Genomic DNA, 19,714 nt, shown 5'->3' with positions numbered 1-19,714 from the left:
TTGATCATTTTCAGTGTCAAGTAAATTAATTTGTTAGCACCAATATATTGACTTCTCTCTCTTTTACAGTCGGAGTGAAACAGAACTGCCTGACTTCCAGATCGCCATTCCGTGGTTGTATGCGTAACATCCGCCTGATCAAGGGCCACGTGACCGACGTCCTGGACTTCAGTACTGCATTCACCCTCCAAGGAGTGTCACCGCACTCCTGCCCCGGCCCCGCCGCATGACCTTACCACAACCATGCTAAACCATTCCATATCTAATGCTATGACCCTAGAAAAAAAGTGACCTATGAAATTACTTCCTTATGTTTTTGTTGATGTGATTCTGGAAAGTGTGTACTTTTGTGCATTTTGACTCCCCCAGATGAATTGAACAGTAGAATGTCTGTATGTGATGTTCTAGAAAAGTAATATTTGTTAATAAAATAAGTAAGCCGTCTGTCAGTGCAGTAGTTTTAAGTCTAGACGTGACATACCTGATCTGTTGGCTCCAGTACAGGGCTACCCACGTATTAAGCGGTACATACCACATCTATCAAAGCTGCTTCCAAAGCCTTCATTCTTTTGATATGATCTGTTTTATGTCATGACTGTCTGCATATTTTCCCAGGAGTACTAATAAGAAGAATGTTTGAATCTAGTTTTATGCTATTTCTGAGGAGAAACTGAACTGAAAAAAAGTGTACATTGTTCACAACACAGCTCAGGCAAGATATGATTCTGAGGTGAGAAGGAGAAAGAAATGTTTTACTTTACGTTATATTCAGTTGTTACTGTGTCAGTGATACATTGTGCAACTTGGCCTAAACTGTCGGCAGTGGTCAAATAATAATATTAAAAAGAAAGCAAAAAAATAAAACATAAAAAAGTGCAAACTTCAGTATTCTATATTCAGACAATACAACCATATTAAGTCTCTATGGTACAAAAATAATCCTTCACAGAATTATTTTTTACACAATGGCTTTGGAAGGATAAATTAAATAATCCTGAGCAAAGTCATGTTGAACATTAAAAGACCTTTTCGTGTCTTGTCAATGCATTTGCTACAGGTTCATTTGGGAACACAGAATACTTATGTAACAACAAAAAGGCTGACAACCATGGCACAGGCAAACACTGAACTTCAGTAACACCACAGCATAGAAGTAGAGAGAGGTTGGCTGGGCTAATACATACAGTATATGACCTGCACGTAAAACATTATTCACAAGTTCAAACACTACATGCAGGCTAAGGCTAGCCTGGTTAAACCAGACTGAACACTGCGCTTACTGTGGTTTGAAATGAAACTACAGTGAAACGTAGGGAAATCAGTTTGGAAGCCAGGCTAGGCAAACACTGCTGGACGTTCCACGAAGAGAGCCTTTTGCGTCCCTTTAATATGTTAAGTAGGAATCGTGCAACAATAATGCATTTTAAAACCCTGTTATATTAAATGAAGTGCCCTTTAATATACACCACATGGAGAATCCAATAAATATTTTAATAGTGCCAAAATTCTGCATTTTGATATGTCCCTCTATGGAGCTGTCCTGTGACTTCTAGAAAGATTTTAACCCCCCTTAATCCCAAAATGTCTCCAAGTTTTCACCATCAATGTAAAGCCCTAGTTATTCTGTTGCTTTGACAAAGTCATTCCTGAAGATGATTATTTATTTCATGTGATTAGTGATTCATTTACATCTGTCCCCTCATTTTAAAGGTCAACCCTGTTACGTGAACTGAACTCTCGTTTTAATATGGTGAAATTATTCATTTTTAAATGTATTTTTCAAAAGAAACATTGAACATTTACTAGTCAAACCATAGTGTAAAAGCAGGTGAGCTGGTTCTACTCTTTTTGACCCTGTTCTGGTGTTCTGTGGTGGAAAAGTGAGAGGGGTCAAACATAATTGTTTTAACAATAAAAAAAATGTGTGAAGCTTACTTTCAATTGCACCTCCCTGTTGCACACAACACACTTCCATTCCCCCAGTCACAGAGGGATTTATGGCTGTTTTAAGATTAAATCAACCCTGTTACAGTCAACCTTGTTACTTTATTTGGCACTTAATAGGAACTTACTATAGTATTGTTATACATTTTTTGATGGCAAAACTGTTTTTTAAAATTAAGTTTAACATGTGCTCTTTATGACAATGTTAAAATTTGGTGAAATCAAACGTCTTTTTGGACTAAGTTACACTTCTCAAAAGGCACCAAATTGGTGGAACGACCCAGAACAAAGTGAAGAGAGGTTGGTTGGGCTAAGACATACATACATACATACATACATACATACATACATACATACATACATACATACCCTGCAAGTAAACATTATTCACAAGTTCAAACACTGTAAGCAGGCCAAGACTAGTTTGGTTAAACCAGTTTGGAAGCATGTCAGGCTAACTGCTATGAAGCTCCTTTTTTTATGGCCTTTTCTCCTCTCCTTCATTACAGGAAGTATTGTAAGAACTCTCCAGGCAAAGTCAGTTCAGGTCATTAGTAATGAAGGTACCTTATGTTGACTAGACACACAGGATTGGTTGAGAGTGTTAAGTCATACTTTAGTGTAGTGTGTACATGGTTTTCTACAAGTCACCTTTACAGTCCATTGGGGACTGTTGTATTAGGAGGGAGATATTTAAGTGTTCAACATGCAAACCCAAAAAGCAGAGAAGGCGGGTTTGACAATGGTCTGAATCCTTGGTCAAAGTTCTGATGTGGGGCTGTGTCTCAATACTCTACCACAGCTTCCTCTCCTCCTCACCTTTCCTTCATGACCACTGACAGGTGAAAGGACTGGATAGGCTTCCACAATGTTGTTATCACCTGCCTTGTCCTGATCAGATCAGTGCTACACCAGATCAGTGGTCAGCAGAGGACAGGAGACCATGAAAGGAAGTTGTTACAACATTTGAGACGGAGACAATGTCTGTATTCAGTATCAGGTCATCCCATCTCCACTTGTTCCTTCCCATCATGCACTCAACAACCCAAATTGCTAGTCTTCTGAATCTCCTCACTCCCAATGGTTTTGCAATCAACATACTGCAATTATAAATGATACAAAAGTTACATGTAGTATGTGTGATAATACTAAAAGCAAGATACATTTGTGGTATAAATATAGCAAGTACGTGTTAACTGGGTCTTGCATGGCCTCTGTAGTGGGTGAACCTCGCTGCGCACATATTTGGCATCAAACAATTCCAATGTCCAGAAATGGTATGTCGTGTCTTCACAAAGCTGTCCCTCCTCCAAATACTTCTATACAGAACCCAGATATTCAGAGTACAGTGGTTCTGTCCTTTTTAGTATTTTGTTAAAAGGTTTCATCCCACAAACAGGACCATCTTTCCTTCAGGAGGAGACCATCTCTCCATAGTTCCTCTTTAAGCGCTGTCTCTCTCTTTTTAGTGGTCTGTAGTTGGGGCTGAAACCTCAATTCAACCAGGGCTCCATGCATGGTCAGTTCACCAGGACGACCTCAAGAGAGCAGTGGTTCAGTCTGCTTGCACTCTGTGTTGAGTGAGTGATTCCTCAGTTCTCATGTAGTTGTGGGTTTTAAGACCCATTCGCAGTGCGGATTCACGTGGTACACGTCTAGAAGGTGAGTCTCGGGGTCCAAGTTGCGCTCACCTAGAGGAGAGAGAAGTCTTGTTCAGTTCGATAAAAGAAGACTGAGACAAATCAGAATAATAATAATAATAATAATAATAATAATAATAATAATAATAATAATAATAATAATATGCCATTTAGCAGACGCTTTTATCCAAAGCGACTTACAGTCATGCGTGCATACATTTTTGTGTATGGGTGGTCCCGGGGATCGAACCCACTACCTTGGCGTTACAAGCGCCGTGCTCTACCAGTTGAGCTACAGAGGACCACAAGAATCTGTGTTTGAAAGAGTCAAACAGTGATTTAAATCATACGTACCTATGTTTCCTCCGACCTCAAACAAATACTGCCTTGGCCTCCGGCTAGTGCTTCTGGTGCCACGACTGCGAGAGAAACGAGAATGATTTTAATAAACCCAGACATCTGTATAGTATGCATTAGCAAAGTCAACAGAGGCACGGTCTGGGACAGAAAATAGTCATCATCATCATCATCCTCCTCCACTGACCCATTCTCGTAGTCGAAGCGCGCCATCACGTCTTTGGCCTTGGTCTCGTTGTCCAGCTGGATCGCCATGGAGATCTTGGCATGTAGTGGAGCGTGAACCCTGATGACCCCTTGTCGGAGGTCAGTGAGCTGTGGACCAAGATAAGACCCAACTTCAAGTCCCATTACGTGACTGAACCTCATGCTGAAAAGGTACTAGCGACCTCATCCAATTAATTTCTGTCAGGAGCAAACATACATCCAATAACCTATGGTATTGTTGTCTAGTCAAACTAACGTTGAGAATAAATCTAATTGTTTTTTGGGTTAAAGTACTTTACAGTCAGTAATCATTACCTCACTCCTCTCAGTCTTCTCTCGCTCAGAGTTCTTCCTCCTCATTAGTAGCAGCTTCCTCTTGGTCTTCTCTGAGCTGGGCGGCTTCTTGCTGGCACCAGCCTCGTTTAACTTCCTCACGTGGGAGATCAGAAAGCAGGGCACCTGAGGAGAGAACAATAGACCTATTAATTCCCTCTCTCCCTCCCTGCCCAGAGGCTTAAGGGTTGGGGCTATATGCATTCTAATAGGCCAGGCACCAGTCACCTGATTTGGGTCAAGCTGCTCTTTGCCTCTTTGCATTTCATACAAAGTGCCTGGATCACTTCCCGTGAGGGGTTTTGAGACAGGCTAAATGAACATATTTGGCATTAAAAACTGATTTCCAGTAAAACAACGGTGAGTGTAGTATTCCGTATGATTTAACCAGGCTACTAGCTTACAGGGAAACATACATACATACATACATACATACATACATACATACATACATACATACATACATACATACATACATACATACATACATACATACATACATACATACATACATACATACATACATACATACATACATACATACATACATACATACATACATACATACATACATACATACATACATACATACATACATACATACATACATACATACATACATACATACATACATACATACATACATACATACATACATACATACATACATACATACATACATACATACATACATACATACATACATACATACATACATACATACATACATACATACATACATACATACATACATACATACATACATACATACATACATACATACATACATACATACATACATACATACATACATACATACATACATACATACATACATACATACATACATACATACATACATACATACATACATACATACATACATACATACATACATACATACATACATACATACATACATACATACATACATACATACATACATACATACATACATACATACATACATACATACATACATACATACATACATACATACATACATACATACATACATACATACATACATACATACATACATACATACATACATACATACATACATACATACATACATACATACATACATACATACATACATACATACATACATACATACATACATACATACATACATACATACATACATACATACATACATACATACATACATACATACATACATACATACATACATACATACATACATACATACATACATACATACATACATACATACATACATACATACATACATACATACATACATACATACATACATACATACATACATACATACATACATACATACATACATACATACATACATACATACATACATACATACATACATACATACATACATACATACATACATACATACATACATACATACATACATACATACATACATATATATATATACACACACACTGCTCAAAAAAATAAAGGGAACACTTAAACAACACAATGTAACTCCAAGTCAAATCACACTTCTGTGAAATCAAACTGTCCACTTAGGAAGCAACACTGATTGACAATACATTTCACATGCTGTTGTGCAAATGGAATAGACAACAGGTGGAAATTATAGGCAATTAGCAAGACACCCCCAATAAAGGACTGGTTTTGCAGGTGGTGACCACAGACCACTTCTCAGTTCCTATGCTTCCTGGCTGATGTTTTGGTCACTTTTGAATGCTGGCGGTGCTTTCACTCTAGTGGTAGCATGAGACGGAGTCTACAACCCACACAAGTGGCTCAGGTAGTGCAGCTCATCCAGGATGGCACATCAATGCGAGCTGTGGCAAGAAGGTTTGCTGTGTCTGTCAGCGTAGTGTCCAGAGCATGGAGGCGCTACCAGGAGACAGGCCAGTACATCAGGAGACGTGGAGGAGGCCGTAGGAGGGCAACAACCCAGCAGCAGGACTGCTACCTCCGCCTTTGTGCAAGGAGGAGCAGGAGGAGCACTGCCAGAGCCCTGCAAAATGACCTCCAGCAGGCCACAAATGTGCATGTGTCTGCTCAAACAGTCAGAAACAGACTCCATGAGGGTGGTATGAGGGCCCGACGTCCACAGGTGGGGGTTGTGCTTACAGCCCAACACCGTGCAGGATGTTTGGCATTTGCCAGAGAACACCAAGATTGGCAAATTCGCCACTGGTGCCCTGTGCTCTTCACAGATGAAAGCAGGTTCACACTGAGCACACGTGACAGAGTCTGGAGACGCCGTGGAGAACGTTCTGCTGCCTGCAACATCCTCCAGCATGACCGGTTTGGCGGTGGGTCAGTCATGGTGTGGGGTGGCATTTCTTTGGGGGGCCGCACAGCCCTCCATGTGCTCGCCAGAGGTAGCCTGACTGCCATTAGGTACTGAGATGAGATCCTCAGACCCCTTGTGAGACCATTTGCTGGTGCGGTTGGCCCTGGGTTCCTCCTAATGCAAGACAATGCTAGACCTCATGTGGCTGGAGTGTGTCAGCAGTTCCTGCAAGAGGAAGGCATTGATGCTATGGACTGGCCCGCCCGTTCCCTAGACCTGAATCCAATTGAGCACATCTGGGACATCATGTCTCGCTCCATCCACCAACGCCACGTTGCACCACAGACTGTCCAGGAGTTGGCGGATGCTTTAGTCCAGGTCTGGGAGGAGATCCCTCAGGAGACCGTCCGCCACCTCATCAGGAGCATGCCCAGGCGATGTAGGGAGGTCATACAGGCACGTGGAGGCCACACACACTACTGAGCCTCATTTTGACTTGTTTTAAGGACATTACATCAAACAAAGGACATTACATCAAAGTTGGATCAGCATGTAGTGTGGTTTTCCACTTTAATTTTGAGGGTGACTCCAAATCCAGACCTCCATGGGTTGATACATTTGATTTCCATTGATAATTTTTGTGTGATTTTGTTGACAGCACATTCAACTATGTAAAGAAAAAAAGTATTTAATAAGATTATTTCATTCATTCAGATCTAGGATGTGTTATTTTAGTGTTCCCTTTATTTTTTTGAGCAGTGTACATTTATTGAAAGTGTGCAAAATTACAGAGGTTGTACTGGAAGTCTTAAAATTGTAGATGCTATAATGGAACAGTTTAGATGTAATTTATCAACAAGTAATTTGAAAATGTACAGTCCTAGTAGAATAACGCCCTATACTTTGACGCGCTATGTTGGGGGAGTGTGTGTGGGTGTACATATCTGTATGTGTGTATGGTAGCCAACTCACGGTCCAGAGCAGGTCCTGGTGTATGATGAGTAGCCGTACGAGGTGGGCCGCCCCGGCTGCGCCCTGCATCTCCTCCTGCTTGGCGTTCTTGCCCCGGTAGGTGAAGAGGTTGGGAGCCACGATCATGGACACGTTCCACAGACCCATTCTGTTCTTCTCCTCATAGGCTACCACCTTCCTCAGGAACTCCAACAGGGCCTGGAGGGGCACAGAGAGAGAGAGGGGTTAGAGTGGGTGTGTGCGTGTGGTTAGTGTGTGTGTGTGTGTGTGTGTGCACGTGAAATCGGTTCAGCACATCACTGGGTAAATCTGGCCTGCTGATCCTAAATGTGGCAACACTAAGCACACTCTCACACATCATCCTATCTATGTACACTCAGGAAGAGATGACATCACTGGGTTATCAAACCGGTTTTCACTCCACACCTTCAAATACCCAGCTCAGGCAAAAATCTAGTTTAGCTTTAAAAAAACCTATTGTATCATCATAACGCCGCTCAGCTTTCTAAAGATATAATTTAACTATACTCTATATAACAATAATGAATATGTATATATGAATAGTGTGTAATCTTTTTGTTGTCTTCCCTAATATATATATATAAAAAAATATATATTTAAAAAAATATCAGTTATGTTGTTCTTGTCTATTAGTGTTCTGTACTTTGTCATGTATTTGTACGTTTTATGTGGATCCCAGGAAGAGTAGCTGCTGCATGTGCACTAGCTAATGGGGATCCTAATAAACTAAACACCCAGATGACTAAAGGGTAGAAACCTCTGATCTAAACTTCACACAATAACCTCTTTCTGGAACTACACTTAAACCTGACTTGTTGCTCTTCAGGTTCACTTCACGTGCGCCAAGATAACTCATCATATTATGCCTTGACTGAGGCTCAAGGGTTTAGCGACACAATGTTTGTTTACATGTTACGAACCACCCCTTTAGAATGGAATGTCAGTCATTCATGGTTGTGACGATTGGCTAATGAGTCATAGGAATGCATCAGAAATACATAGTTGGACGCAGTTGCCCAATTAAAAAAACAAAACTCTTAGCCCCTGCACATATTTGAGATATTTTAGGGTTGGATAGGATAGGTGTGTGTTTTGGGTTGTGAGGTCAAAGTTCATAGAGTAGTCTTTCAGTCCATGGTCATGAGTCTTAGAATAGCCACAAAGGACACGAACCCTGTGCAGAGACCAAAGGTGAATAAAATGGTGACTTGACCTTTAGGGTCGTAGGTCAAAAGGTTAGGTGAGACATGCTCACCTTGAGTGTGTCTCTGTTCGGCTCAGGGAGCAGCATGATGAGGAGATGCAGGGCCTGGATCTGGTGTCTGGGAGAGGAGATATCTGAGAAGGTACAGAGGGGAAAACACATTGAAATCTCACACCACACACACACACACCTCCCCATTGACTGATAAGGTTAAGTGTTGTTAACTGTTAAGAGTATACTTTAGAGAGGACATTTAAATTAATCATAAATATGAATTTTACGTGTACTGTAATGAATGTTGAGCAGGGTGATATACAGTATGAAGGACGGAAGAATTGGAGTCTCTGCTTACTGGGCAGTTAATGCACCTTCGCTGGGTGTATAAGGGGCTGACCAGTTGAGGGTGTCAGAGAGCTATTTTAGTGTTTCTACATATGTACTGTATACACTTCATGGAAAGAGTGTAGGTAGGCCTGCGTGTGTGTACTCACTCTGTGCGGCGGAGAAGGCAGGAGCGTGCTGGAGCGTGAGCAGAGGATAAGGCAGCTCTCTGATGAACATCTTCAGCAGGCCCGCTGCGTCATTGTGCCTCACCTGCTCCCAGTCAAACCGGTCCTCATAGAACTTCTGCTCCAGCTCCTGGCGCAGATGCTGCAATAACAAATCGCCAAATCAAAATGGCTCCTCCTCTGGTAAACCTCAACTCTATAGTCACCTGGGTTGACGTGCCACCTAACAAACCAAAATGGAGGGGGGTGGGGGTACATCCCCTGCTTCAGTCCACTTGTCCTAGTGCTGGAAGGAGGGTATCCAGACCAGACCAGAGGGTAGGGGGAGAGGTGGAGAGGCAGGCCTCCCTCAGCCTGTGAGTGATGCTGTAGGAGTGGGGATATCAGGGCTGACAAACTCGAGAGTCTACCCCAGTGAAGGCTCACTCTGTCTGGAGGGACAGGTTTTATCTGTGGGCCCCTGGTCTGGCTGGGTATCATGTTAACCGCAGGGGCCTTTTGGCAGTAGGGCTCTACTAGTACGAAATATGTTTTGGTTGAGGAGTGCCAAGCACATGCACGTGCACACTCTCACACACAGATATGCTACACACAAGTAGGCACAGTGGTACGCACGCACGCATGTACATACGCACACCTGAGCCAATCTCCCTAACACAGAATGACTGCATGAGAGACAAGGAATGTGGGAATGATAAGGGGAGAGATGAGTGTAGGGAGGAGGGACACGGCCGTGTTTTAGACGGCAGAAATAGGTCAGTCATTAATATGGTTTATGAGCATGATGTCATTTCCTGCCAAAACAACCATTATTCTAGGCCATTGAAAACACATCTGTCCTTTACAACCTTAATGTGGGCTCATAGAAGATAGGGTTAAGTACAGCAACAAATCAAAGAGATAAAAAACATTAAGTCAATCTTTCCCTTATTGTAAAAACAATGTCACACAGACTTTACAAGGTCACTTTTAAGATAGCGCTATGATTGCTGCTTGACAGTTATAGTGTGACAAACTCCAGTGTGTGTGGTGTGTGTGTGTGGTGTGTGTGTGGTCTTACCTTTACTCTAGAGGCAGACCCTGGTACTCTGAGAATCCCCTCAGCCTGTAGTCCTGTCTGCTCCAGCTTCGACAAGAGCTGCAAACACACAAGCATACACATTTTATAAACCACATGTTTTACAAGCCAAGAGGGACATTTCTATGTGAACCTGACTCATCCGTAAACAGAACCACCCAAACGTAACTGCATTCGTTTCCTCTTCCTTGTTTTCACAGCAAAAGCATTGTTGATAACACACAGTAGAACTGTGTGTTAGACCCTAATGGGAAGTTATTTGTGACAGGAAAGTTTTCAAACCACTAAGAAAACAGCATTCAATTCCTTTTGACAACTAGTGATAAAAGCACCCACAGATTCCTTATTTGGCCCTTGATGTGTTTGTTTTCCATTGCCCTACTGAACAAGACTCAGGTCTGGGTAGGCGACTTCAGTCATCTCGTCTCTACATTCCAGGAGTGGAAAGATGTGCCCGAGTCAGCGCCTTGAGATAACGCTAATAGAACCCTCTGTCTCTCACACAAGTGGTGCACTCCAAAACAAAAGACAGAGACAACCCTCCTGTTTCCTGCCTCTTACTGAGGACTGAAGAGATATTTTGCTTTAAAAAAATAAAATAAAAAAGGTCCACTCTGTAACTTCTAGCAACAGTAAACTGTGTGGTAATAACACATGATCATTTTTGTTTAGGAGGGCTGAGGGATCTTTGCAAGACCACAGGAGAGAGTAAGGCAACCCATTGTATTTTATGACAAACTTTGGATCCCAAAGCCTAACTAACTACATGTTTACTAGACCAAACAAAATCATCATCCTGAAGCAACCTCCTTCATCAAGTCCTCCAGCAGAAACCATATAGCAACACTGACATAGCAGTGAACTAACTATTGCTTCAAAAGAAATAAAGTCCTATTATTCCCTTTCGGAAGCCACTGTTATCTACCAAATCTTTTAAACACCACCTTGATACCCCATACTCTAGTCATGTCCTACACACGCCCTGTCAGTCTAGACAGTCAATGCGACAAGAGTATTTAAGGCTAATTCTGGTTGGACAGGAATGACTGCCGCTAACAGGGCTAGCTCCTTAAGTCTCAGCTCTACCATATGGCATCCTGGCAATGCCAAGGTTAGGGTCATCCCCCCAACTGGCAGCTGCTAGGACTCTAAACAGTCAGACATATTCTTTTTCAGTACAGCTCCTTATATACCGGCCCACCTATATTCAAAAATATGAGTTATCAGAGCTAACATATTCTATGATAGAAATTGACAATGACTAACATACTGTACATCCCTAGCTCATTTGACAACACAAATGAAAATATATATATTTCAGCTTATGATTCAAATCAAATCAAATTTTATTGGCCACATGCGCCGAATACAACAGGTGCAGACATTACAGTGAAATGCTTACTTACAGCCCTTAACCAACAATGCATTTATTTTTAACAAAAAAGTAAAAATAAAACCACAAAAAAATAGAAAAAGAAAAAAAGAGCAGAAGTAAAATAAAATAACAGTAGGGAGGCTATATATACAGGGGGGTACCGGTGCAGAGTCAATGTGCGGGGACACCGGCTAGTTGAGGTAGTTGATGTACTTGACTCTCCTCCTTCTCCTCCCCTGATAGTTACGTTTAACAGGAGCATCTGGTACCCTTCTGACATTTAGTCTCTCCGGAATGTCTTTGTGATAACACGTGAGAAAGCAATGCTTAACCAGGCTGACAAGTACTGATAGAGAGGAAACAGGAGGAGAAATAGGCACTTGTAGAAAGCAGTCAGTGAGTGGGGCTTGTGCTGACACACATTAGGTTAACGCAAAGCTGTAATGGCCAACTCACTCACACCACACACACACACACAGCTGAGGAGGAGAAGATGGGGAGAGTGTTGTTGTCAATGGTTCTGGGAAAGGGTTAGAACTAAACACGTACAGTACCTTTCTGAACACAAGAGGAACCTTGGACCCAGGGAATTTCTTCTGGTCGTTGTCCAATAGAGTGGTCAGGGGAACTCCAAATATACCACTTTCTGTGGAGCGGGAGGGAAAAGAGGAGGGTTCAAAACCATAGTGACTGTTCATGTATAAATGGGATGTGTAACACCAGAGTTGTGTTCATTATGGCAAGCGTCTGAAAACGTCATAGAATGCCTAGTCCCGCCGTGTTTAAGTGCGTTTTTCATCCATTTGGTGCCTAATGAACACAACCCAGTCAACCAGCCACCCACCTCTGGCCTTGCTACGTGCCGCTCGGTTGCGTTTGAGCTCGATGCCCAGGCCGTCGTAGAAGGTGGTCAGTTCAATCAAAGAGATGTAGCCGATCTTCTTCATGTCCTCACAAGACAGGTCCTGGATGCGGGTGAGGCCCAGTTTAGGCCTGGGCAACTGAAATGTCTGTACAAGACAACACCATTGTCATCCATTAGAAACAGTCTCGATCATCAACACATCAATTTTACATATTCAAAACTGGTTCCTGGAGGGCGGCCTAGTGGTTAACACAGCTGCCTCCAGACCAGACCACAAACAGCCCCCTACGGCAGGGGTTCAAATCCCCGCTCTGCCACTTTTTGTTCTGCACATCCCCTTCAATCTCTAATGTCCTACTGTCTGAATAACTGTTGTTTTTAGTTCCATTCCCCTTTAAACAAAAGGTGAGAGGTGAGACTCACTGGCAGGTCTGGGTCGTCTCCGCGGATGCGTTGGCAGTCCTTGCAGTCCCCATGGCGGCCCCTGCGGTGGGCAGTGATGCCCTCGGAGTAGGGCACCTCGAATGACAGGGAGTCAGAGGTGTCCTGAGGTGGCGAGCAGGGAGGGCACTCTGAAACATGGCACTCTGTGCTCTGGGAGAAGCTGGGACACGCAGGCCGCCCTGGAACACCCACACCAATCTCAATGATGGATACATCACCGGTATATTCCCCTATGCACAGACATCAGTCCAACCAACCAGATGGGAATGATCTATGTTGACGACTTAGTCAAAGTCCAATGTGTTTTCCACATTGATTAAATCACGCTGACAGAATTAGGCTCAAATAGCATGGAAACAACATTGATTCAACCCATTGGAGCGGTTACTTCACAATGGGTAACTCCAGCCAACCACATCAAACCAAACTAACAGGGGACATTAAAATGGTGGTAACATATTGAGAGACGATAGACTCACCTCTAGAAGACGTCCGGTGGATGCATCTGGAAGGCATGTGTCCATTGGGTGACTTGGAGGACACCGAGGGTATGGGATCAACTGGCTAAAAGGACAGGGGACATACATGATCATCATTTATGCTCATTCGATGTGTGTGGAGTTTGTTTCACAAAACAAGTATGATCAACAGGTAAACATAAGCTTTTTGAAGTGGGACGCATGAAAAGATGGATGGTGCTTTAGCATTCAACTATGGTGAAATGAGTTAGGAGTTAGTGTTAGATTATTCTAAACAATCACAGACATTGCTGTGAACTGAACTAAACACCAGCAGTATCAGACGCAGTACCAGATGTCTGAACAGCGATGAGGGATACGGTGGTTTGATTCCTATGCATTGACTTCCATATTATGGCTACGCAGTACATTTGCTGAGAGGAAAGTGGATATCAATGGAACAAAGGAGCGTTCAATAGAGACAGCTGTTTTGTCTTGTTGTACACATACTAGTCAGTGAAATAAGCATGGTCAACGGTTACGGACAACGCTGGCAGAATTGGCTGGAAACCAAACCTCATGGTCAGCAGCACTAGGACATAGAAATACAGGCTAGATACTGTAGGCTACATGTACCTAAATATTCATTTACATTTTAGTCATTTAGCATACACCCTTATCCAGAGCGACTTACAGTTAGTGAGTGCATACATTATTTTTATTTTTTTTCATACTGGCCCCCCGTGGGAATCGAACCCACAACCCTGGCGTTGCAAACGCCATGCTCCACCAACTGAGCTACATCCCTGCCGGCCATTCCCTTAGACCACTGTGCCACTCGGGAGTCATTTCACAGACAGAGAAAGAGCTTGAGTCCATAATATAGCCATGTAAATACATACGGTACACCTAAATACACAATGGTACTGTATATGTCATGGTATACTTGTACTGCAATGGTGAGGGAACTAGCACACAAGCGTTTCTCTGCACCTTTTCTACCAGCTGTAAACTGTGTACGTGACAAATAGAATTTGATGTCATGGTAAGCAATTAAAATGACTATATTGGCTTTTTCTTTCCAATGCTGTCCCCTTACAATACACCAACCAAACACAAAGAGAGGCACCACCATCTTTCACTGTTAGATTATGACAAAAGTGGCCATGGTCTAATCTATCCTCGTCCAGACTTGATGCCCTTTTTTTATGCGTCTAGATTTGTTTACGGCCCAGTTCAATGTCCTTGAGGCCTTAATTCATTTCCCTAATCCTACTAAAACACCAACAGTAGTCTGTGGGGCCTGCCAGTAGTCTGCCAGTGGTATGTGGGGCCTGCTAGTAGTCTGCCAGTAGTCTGTGGGGCCTGCTAGTAGTCTGCCAGTAGTCTGCCATTCGTCTGTGGACCTGCCAGTAGCCTGTGGGGCCTGCCAGTAGTCTGTGGGGCCTGCCAGTAGTCTGCCAGTAGTCTGTGGGGCCTGCCAGTAGTCTGACAGTAGTCTGTGGGGCCTGCCAGTAGTCTGCCAGTAGTCTGTGGGGCCTGCCAGTAGTCTGTGGGGCCTGCCAGTAGTCTGCCAGTAGCCTGTGGGGCCTGCCAGTAGTCTGTGGGGCCTGCCAGTAGTCTGCCAGTAGTCTGTGGGGCCTGCCAGTAGTCTGCCAGTAGTCTGTGGGGCCTGCCAGTAGTCTGCCAGTAGTCTGTGGGGCCTGCCAGTAGTCTGTGGGGCCTGCCAGTAGTCTGCCAGTAGTCTGTGGGGCCTGCCAGTAGTCTGCCAGTAGTCTGTGGGGCCTGCCAGTAGTCTGCTAGTAGTCTGTGGGGCCTGCCAGTAGTCTGTGGGGCCTGCCAGTAGCCTGCCTGTAGTCTGTGGGGCCTGCTAGTAGTCTGTGGGGCCTGCCAGTAGTCTGCCTGTTGTCTGTGGGGCCTGCCAGTAGTCTGTGGGGCCTGCTAGTAGTCTGTGGGGCCTGCTAGTAGTCTGTGGGGCCTGCTAGTAGTCTGTGGGGCCTGCTAGTAGTCTGTGGGGCCTGCCAGTAGCCTGCCTGTAGTCTGTGGGGCCTGCCAGTAGTCTGTGGGGCCTGCCAGTAGTCTGCGGGGTCTGCCAGTAGTCTGCGGGGTCTGCCAGTAGTCTGCGGGGCCTGCCAGTAAGACAGTATTTTAGCTGGAGTAGGGTGAAGGCTTTCTGTGTCCCGGACTCAGCTGTCATCCCAACTGGGACTGAGTGGTGTGACTCATAATCCTGTGCCCCCTGCCAGATCTGTGACTCACCCTAGAGGCTCCTGTCACCGCCACACAGCAGTGCTGACAGGGGCACTTCCCATGATAGACAACTGCAAAGAATCCACTAGGCCGAACACAATCTGTGGGCTTGCTACCCGATATATGACCAACCCTTCTACAGAATTACAACGCTGCTGTGCTATATGACGCCATTTGATCTCAGCAGTGTTCAGTGCACCGCCATCTGAAAACAGAATGGGACTTCCTTGTTGCCCTTGTCATGTAAACCCTCCTTCACATTCCAGCTACCAGTCAGTCAGTCAGTCAGTGGGGCAGTTATATTTCTGGAGAAAGACGGGACAGCTGCCCCCACCAGCTGAGAGCTGAGTTATAGAGCTGGGCAAGAATGAGCAAGAGCTCATCGTGTTTCCACCATCCACCCCCGCTCCTCTAACAATTGCCCGTGCCAGAGCAAGGTATATATGCATCTATGCCTATAATGGTTCTGGCCCATACCAACTGGATTGGTGTTTTAAGGCTGGGGGGGTGACATCCTGAGTATCGGAAGCACGTCTACTGGACTCCTCTCCTTACTCTAGTTCATCTCTGACACACAGGATTAGGATACGTACTGACATTACAGAGGCTTGTCTGGCTCTGCCAGAGGATCAGTAGCACAGCTGAGAATACTATATCCAGATGAACTGAGGCCATAGGGGCACTGAGGGGCACAGGCACCAGTTATAGCGTACAAAGGGCCAGACATGAGACATTTTAGGATTTCAATGGGAAATATACAGACTCAAACTCCATAAACATAATTGCTAAGTGCTTAACCCAAAGCGCCGTAGACGTATATTTTTATGGATAATAAATGATGCCCAGCCATTTGTCTCACCGATGTGTCTGGCGTGGAGAAGACGTCTCGGACATGTCTGGTCGGCTGCTTGTTCCTCTTCCTCATGGTCAGGGTATAGTTGTCCACACGTTTCTTCACCATGGCTGCCTGCGAGCGCGTCAGTGTGGAGAGCAGCGCCTCCGCAGGCCCCTCCCCCAACGCCCCCGACACCAGTGTGGACAGACCCGCCTCCTGAAGCCACGCCTCCTCAAGCTCCACCTCTGGAATGTAGAGGACGAGTCAGAGATAAATCCGTATCCATAGCATCTATCAGAATCTGCATTTGTATCCATCTCTATGGCAAGGACTCCAAAAGAGCACACCAAGAGTTGGGGTCCATTCCATTTCATATTTCCTTAATGGAATTTAACTGGAATTGAGCCCAACTCAATACATTTTACATTTTAGTCATTTAGCAGACGCTCTTATCCAGAGCGACTTACACTTAGTGAGTGCATACATTATTATTTTTTATTTATTTTTTCATACTGGCCCCCCGTGGGAAACGAACCCACAACCCTGGCGTTGCAAACGCCATGCTCTACCAACTGAGCTACATCCCTGCCGGCCATTCCCTCCCCTACCCTGGACGACACTGGGCCAATTGTGCGCCGCCCCATGGGTCTCCCGGTCGCGGCCGGCTACGACAGAGCCTGGATTCGAACCAGGATCTGTAGTGGCACAGCTAGCACTGCGATGCAGTGCCTTAGACCACTGTGCCTTAGACCACTGCACCCTAGGTCTATAAATGGCTAAAAGCACAATTTCCTTGTAAGTATGTAGCCTACCGTCCATACTCCCCCTCTCCAGCAGGTCCTCGTGGCCCCGCTGGCCGTCTTCCTCGATGTTCTTCACTTCACTCCAGTAGTCCTCCATGGAGTCCTGGGAGTCCCGCGCCGCCGGCCGCTCCGGTGGGCTAGGAGAGGTAGGGGGCCTGGTCCTCCTGGAACTCATTCTGCCTCGTAGGCCTTTCCCCTGGTACTGCTCCTTCCTGGGGTGGGGAGGGAGAAGGTCACTAAGTCAATAGGCTGGTATTGGGAAGGAGATTGTAGACAATTTTTTGTAACACCAGAATTGGCTTAATTGTGAAAAACATAGATTTCAAAATACCAGATTCATACTTTGAGAAAAATAAATAAATAAATAGGCTACGTCAGACATACACTTTTCAAATCCCCTGTACTTTAGAAAGTAATATATATACACACACACACACACACACACACACACACACACACACACACACACACACACACACACACACACACACACACACACACACACACACACACACACACACACACACACACACACACACACACACACACACACACACACACACACACACACACACACACACACACACACACACACACACACACACACACACACACACACACACACACACACACACACACACACACACACACACACACACACACACATACATACATACATACATACATACATACATACATACATACATACATACATACATACATACATACATACATACATACATACATACATACATACATACATACATACATACATACATACATACATACATACATACATACATACATACATACATACACACACACACACACACACACACACACACACACACACACACACACACACACACACACACACACACACACACACACACACCTAGATAACAGACACTGGAAACTATATGGGGGGAATTTAACTCTCTATGGCCCTAGTAAAGACAGTGGAGGAGCTGGGGGGGCTTGCCTAAGGGTGATTATCTTAACTTTCATTGCAAAATGAGCCCAGTATCACTTAGGCTAGCATGTCACACTGTGAATCATAGAAACCATTACGCATGCAGAAATGAATTTGGTGGGACTGAATCACCATTCCTAATAAAGAAAGAAACTACTTTAGGCACTCGACCACAGTTTATATCTGTGATAAACATCTTTCTGGGAGGGAGTTCTCCCTTATTCACTCCTAAACACTGCATCCACTCAGAGAATCAAACAGCAGATACTTTAGCTACATGAAATAATGAAAGCAGCAAAATGTTTCTAAACAAACTGTCAATAATAGCAAACTGAAACCACATAACTTAACATGAAACTGGGCTGTAATTAACGTCTGGACTTTGGAAAACAACAGTGATAAATACATAACTTGCAGGATCATAAACAGACAATAAGACTAGCAGGAAACTACTCATTAGAAAAACGCAAGTTGCAGATGGAGCTCCTATAAGCTGCGTATGTACACGAATGAGCAGTGGTGTAAAGTACTTCAGTAAGAATACTTTAAAGTACTACTTAAGTCCTTTTTTTTTTTTGGTTATCTGTACTTTACTATTTATATTTTTGACAACTTTTACTCCACTAAATTCCTGACACCAAAAAGTACTAGTTACATTTAGAATGTTCAGGCAGGACAGCAATCTGGTCCAGCTCACACACACCTATCAATATAACGCATTGTCAACTGATCTGGCGGACTCACTAAACACAAATACTGCATTTGTAAATTATATCTGAGTGTTGGAGTGTGCTCCTGTCTGTCCGTAAAAAAAAAAAAAATCATGCCATCTGGTATGTTAATATAAGGAATCTTATGTATAGCATTTAATTTTACTTTATACTTTTACTCAAGTATGACAATTGAGTACTTTTTCCACCACTGTACTTAAGCACATTTAAAACCAGATACTTTTACTCAAGTAGTATTTCACTGGGTAACTTTTACTTGAGTAATTATCTATTTCGGTACAGTGTCTTTACTTTTACTCTAGTATGACAACTGGGTACTTTTTCCACCACTATGAATGAGGGTGGCTGTGCACCACTTCACATGTATGAGCATGTTAGCAGTTTAGATAGCTGGCTAGACTAATTTACAAATCAAAAAAAATTCAGCTGACACGGGCTTATTGAGTGACTGA

At 43.8% G+C, this 19,714-nt stretch overlaps 2 protein-coding genes across 4 annotated transcripts in view; one reads left to right on the top strand and one right to left on the bottom strand.

Annotated features, from left to right (window-relative positions):
* The window catches only part of LOC311108962 (laminin subunit alpha-1-like), a gene marked incomplete at both ends in the record, with an annotated part of 85,712 nt that extends 85,482 nt beyond the window's left edge, over positions 1-230 (top strand). Inside the window, one exon of the mRNA XM_084151743.1 lies at positions 70-230. Within this exon, the coding sequence (XP_084007869.1) occupies positions 70-230 (161 nt within the window). The remainder of the gene's footprint in view (positions 1-69) is intronic.
* A 1,798-nt stretch (positions 231-2,028) lies between these two features.
* LOC311108933 (rho GTPase-activating protein 18-like) overlaps positions 2,029-19,714 on the bottom strand; it is a 39,622-nt gene continuing 21,936 nt past the window's right edge. For all 3 annotated transcript variants that reach the window (XM_084151708.1, XM_084151709.1, XM_084151710.1), the window contains exons 2-15: positions 17,568-17,770; positions 16,780-17,000; positions 13,692-13,776; positions 13,192-13,391; positions 12,748-12,913; positions 12,458-12,549; positions 10,511-10,588; positions 9,433-9,592; positions 8,993-9,075; positions 7,717-7,914; positions 4,464-4,607; positions 4,129-4,256; positions 3,939-4,003; positions 2,029-3,635 (exon numbers count right to left, since the gene is read on the bottom strand). In XM_084151708.1, the coding sequence (XP_084007834.1) occupies positions 3,544-3,635; positions 3,939-4,003; positions 4,129-4,256; positions 4,464-4,607; positions 7,717-7,914; positions 8,993-9,075; positions 9,433-9,592; positions 10,511-10,588; positions 12,458-12,549; positions 12,748-12,913; positions 13,192-13,391; positions 13,692-13,776; positions 16,780-17,000; positions 17,568-17,770 (1,915 nt within the window). In that variant the 3' untranslated portion in view covers positions 2,029-3,543. The remainder of the gene's footprint in view (positions 3,636-3,938; positions 4,004-4,128; positions 4,257-4,463; positions 4,608-7,716; positions 7,915-8,992; positions 9,076-9,432; positions 9,593-10,510; positions 10,589-12,457; positions 12,550-12,747; positions 12,914-13,191; positions 13,392-13,691; positions 13,777-16,779; positions 17,001-17,567; positions 17,771-19,714) is intronic.

Source organism: Coregonus lavaretus (genome assembly GCF_964263955.1).
Source record: "Coregonus lavaretus genome assembly, chromosome: 34".
NCBI classification, from domain to species: Eukaryota; Metazoa; Chordata; class Actinopteri; order Salmoniformes; family Salmonidae; genus Coregonus; species Coregonus lavaretus.
The sequence above is the reverse complement of the archived record's forward strand: the minus strand, read 5'-3'. Positions and strand labels throughout refer to the sequence as shown.